Source organism: Entamoeba dispar, genomic scaffold (genome assembly GCF_000209125.1).
Source record: "Entamoeba dispar SAW760 scf_1105229463143 genomic scaffold, whole genome shotgun sequence".
NCBI lineage: Eukaryota > Evosea > Mastigamoebida > Endamoebidae > Entamoeba > Entamoeba dispar.
In genome coordinates, this window is record NW_001855545.1 from 1 (window position 1) to 2,541 (window position 2,541).

The 2,541-nt window shown below is 27.3% G+C and overlaps 2 protein-coding genes across 2 annotated transcripts, besides 3 other annotated features; one reads left to right on the forward strand and one right to left on the reverse strand.

Moving 5' to 3' along the window:
- On the reverse strand, nucleotides 1–1,753 carry EDI_303450 (long-chain-fatty-acid--CoA ligase, putative; the record flags this gene model as incomplete). The annotated part of the gene is made up of 1 exon (XM_001740640.1): nucleotides 1–1,753. A coding segment is annotated over one exon (1,753 nt), but the record flags the coding sequence as incomplete, so codon positions are not given.
- An 11-nt stretch (nucleotides 1,754–1,764) lies between these two features.
- Nucleotides 1,765–1,939: a microsatellite.
- Nucleotides 1,838–1,939: a microsatellite.
- A 113-nt stretch (nucleotides 1,940–2,052) lies between these two features.
- Nucleotides 2,053–2,103: a microsatellite.
- A 16-nt stretch (nucleotides 2,104–2,119) lies between these two features.
- EDI_303460 (uncharacterized protein) lies at nucleotides 2,120–2,473 on the forward strand (the record flags this gene model as incomplete). The annotated part of the gene is made up of 1 exon (XM_001740641.1): nucleotides 2,120–2,473. The coding sequence occupies one exon, from the start codon at nucleotides 2,120–2,122 to the stop codon at nucleotides 2,471–2,473; it is 354 nt and encodes a 117-aa protein (XP_001740693.1).
- Nucleotides 2,474–2,541: the final 68 nt, after the last annotated feature.

The window sequence follows — 2,541 nt, forward strand, 5'->3', positions numbered from 1 at the left end:
TGATTAGCATAGCACAAAACATATCACAATATTTTGATAAATTATAAACCATTTCTAATTTCTCTAGTGAAATATATTCTCCACATGGTTGTTTAACCAAATTCTTCTTTCTATCAATAATTTGAATTCTTCCTGAAGGTGCAATTTGTGCAATATCTCCTGTTTTAAACCATCCGTCTTCAGTAAACGAATTTTTAGTTTCTTCTGGTCTATTAAAATATTCTTTAAATAAAGCAGGTCCTCTTAATAATAACTCTCCTTGTGGTATTTCTTTATCAGTAGTGTATCCCATATCTTCTACATCAATTAATTTGGCTTCAAAGTGTGGATATAATACTCCAATAGTTTTATAAGCAAAATCTCCATGAAGCATATTTGAAACTGGACCACAAGCTTCAGTCATACCATATCCTTGCATAATATCTACACCTGCAAGAATGACTTGAAGATATTCTTGAAGATCTTCAGATAAAGGAGAACCTCCCATAATAACAGCAAATAATGTTTTACCAAAAATTTCTTCTTTAATCTTTTTAAAGACAAGAGAATCAAATAATTTAATAAATGGAATAAACAAATATCTTGGTCTTAATTGATAATCAACATAAAATTTCTTTTTAAATTGAAACGCTGTATTAAATAAAAATCTAACAATACATGATGATCTTTCTATTTTATCTGTTACAACTTTTCTTATTCTATTAAATACTGTTGGTACTCCATTCATAAATGATGGTTGAAATGCAATCATATCACATTCACTATCATACATATATGTTGATGTTAATGTTCTTTGAGAAGAATATCCTAAACATCCTCCATATACTAAATTACAAAATTCAATTGTTAATTCAAAAATATGAGCTAATGGTAAATAACAAATATATCGAGTTTTATTTGTATATCCCATTACATGGTTATACGAATATGTAATACAAAGTAAATTCTTATGTAATACAACTACTCCTTTGGGTTCTTTTGCTGTTCCTGATGTATATAAAATCATTGCTACATCTTCTTCTTTTGGAATATCATCTTCAACTTTTGGTGCATCTAAAATAGATGGAAGTGTTGGAATTGTTTTATCTTCTAATGGATCACAACTTATTAATTTAATTGATTTATAAACATCTAAATGAATTGTTTTTTCATATGTTTCTTCTGAAACTAAAACTCCTTTTACTTCTGTTTCTTTTAATGCAATATCTACAGCATCAGCTCCAAGTGTAGCATAAACAGTAACAACTATAATTCCTCTACATGCACATGCAAGAACAAATGCCATCCATTCATATCTAGTTTCACAAAATATAGCTATTTTATCCCCTTTTCTATATCCAAGAGAATATATTCCATTAGCTAATTTATGAATATATTCATAATATTGTTTATCTGATAAATATTTATAATCACTCATTTTATATTTGTACATTGTCTTTTCTATTTCCTTTCCTTCTACTACAGTCTTTACTGTTTTAAATGGAACTTTTTCTATAACTTCTCTATATCCAATTAAATGGTCTTGTCCTTTAGTTGGAAAAGATTCTACAAGTTGATATAATGTAGTATATCCTTGGTCTGGTCTGTCAATTAATTTTTCCCTTCCAATAATATTTCTTCTTACTCTTGTTTCATGTGGATGTGCTTCACCAACCCAACATCCAAATTTCTCTTTGGGAAGTGGTTTCTTTCTTAAAAAGAATAATATAGTACAAATCACAATAATAAAAGAAGTGACTATTGTGCCTATCATATAAGACCTATTTCTACTTCATTTTTTATAGTTCAACTATTTCTTTAAATTTTAGGAGATTATTTTTTAGAATATTCTATTTAGTCTTTTTCTGTTCTTTTTAAATCTTTATCTCTTATTTTTATCCTTTTTATCTTTTTTTATTATTCCTTAACTATTTTTATTATTCTCTTTCTTTTTTTATTTACAAAAAGAACCATCGATTTCTGCTCCTTAGGCTTTACCCTTTTGTCATTGAATAACACAAATTTTTTTTGAGTGAATCACAAAAAAAGAGTTGAAAAAGGGTTTTCCTATTTAAAAAAAAAAAAAGAAAAGTATTCAGAAAAAAGTCAAAAGAAAGAAAAGAACTTGAAAACTTCAAATATGAACAATTCTGGGGTATTAAACACAAACAAAGAACAGAGACTCTTACTGACAACAATATCAAGGATTGGATTTTTCCTTCTTTTCATTGTCTTTGCAGTTCTTGTTGTTATAGCTCTTTTTGTTAGTTTAAATGCACCAAAACCATGGTCAACAAATGAATTAAGTTCATGGAAATGTGCTGGTGATGATGCACAATTTAATCAAAATTGTGGTGGAGTAAATTTATTAGATAAGTCCAAAAAAATAACTCTTCAATTAGGAGCATATGAAATCTTTAATCAAGAATCTCGTTTGGAGTATTACTTCAATAAAAAGAGTTCTAAAAAAGATTTTGCCTGTTTGTTGTTATAGTTTTTTTTTAAAATATTCTCTTAATTAACGACTTATCTTTTCGTTTCAAGAAAGTCAGAAATTAGGAT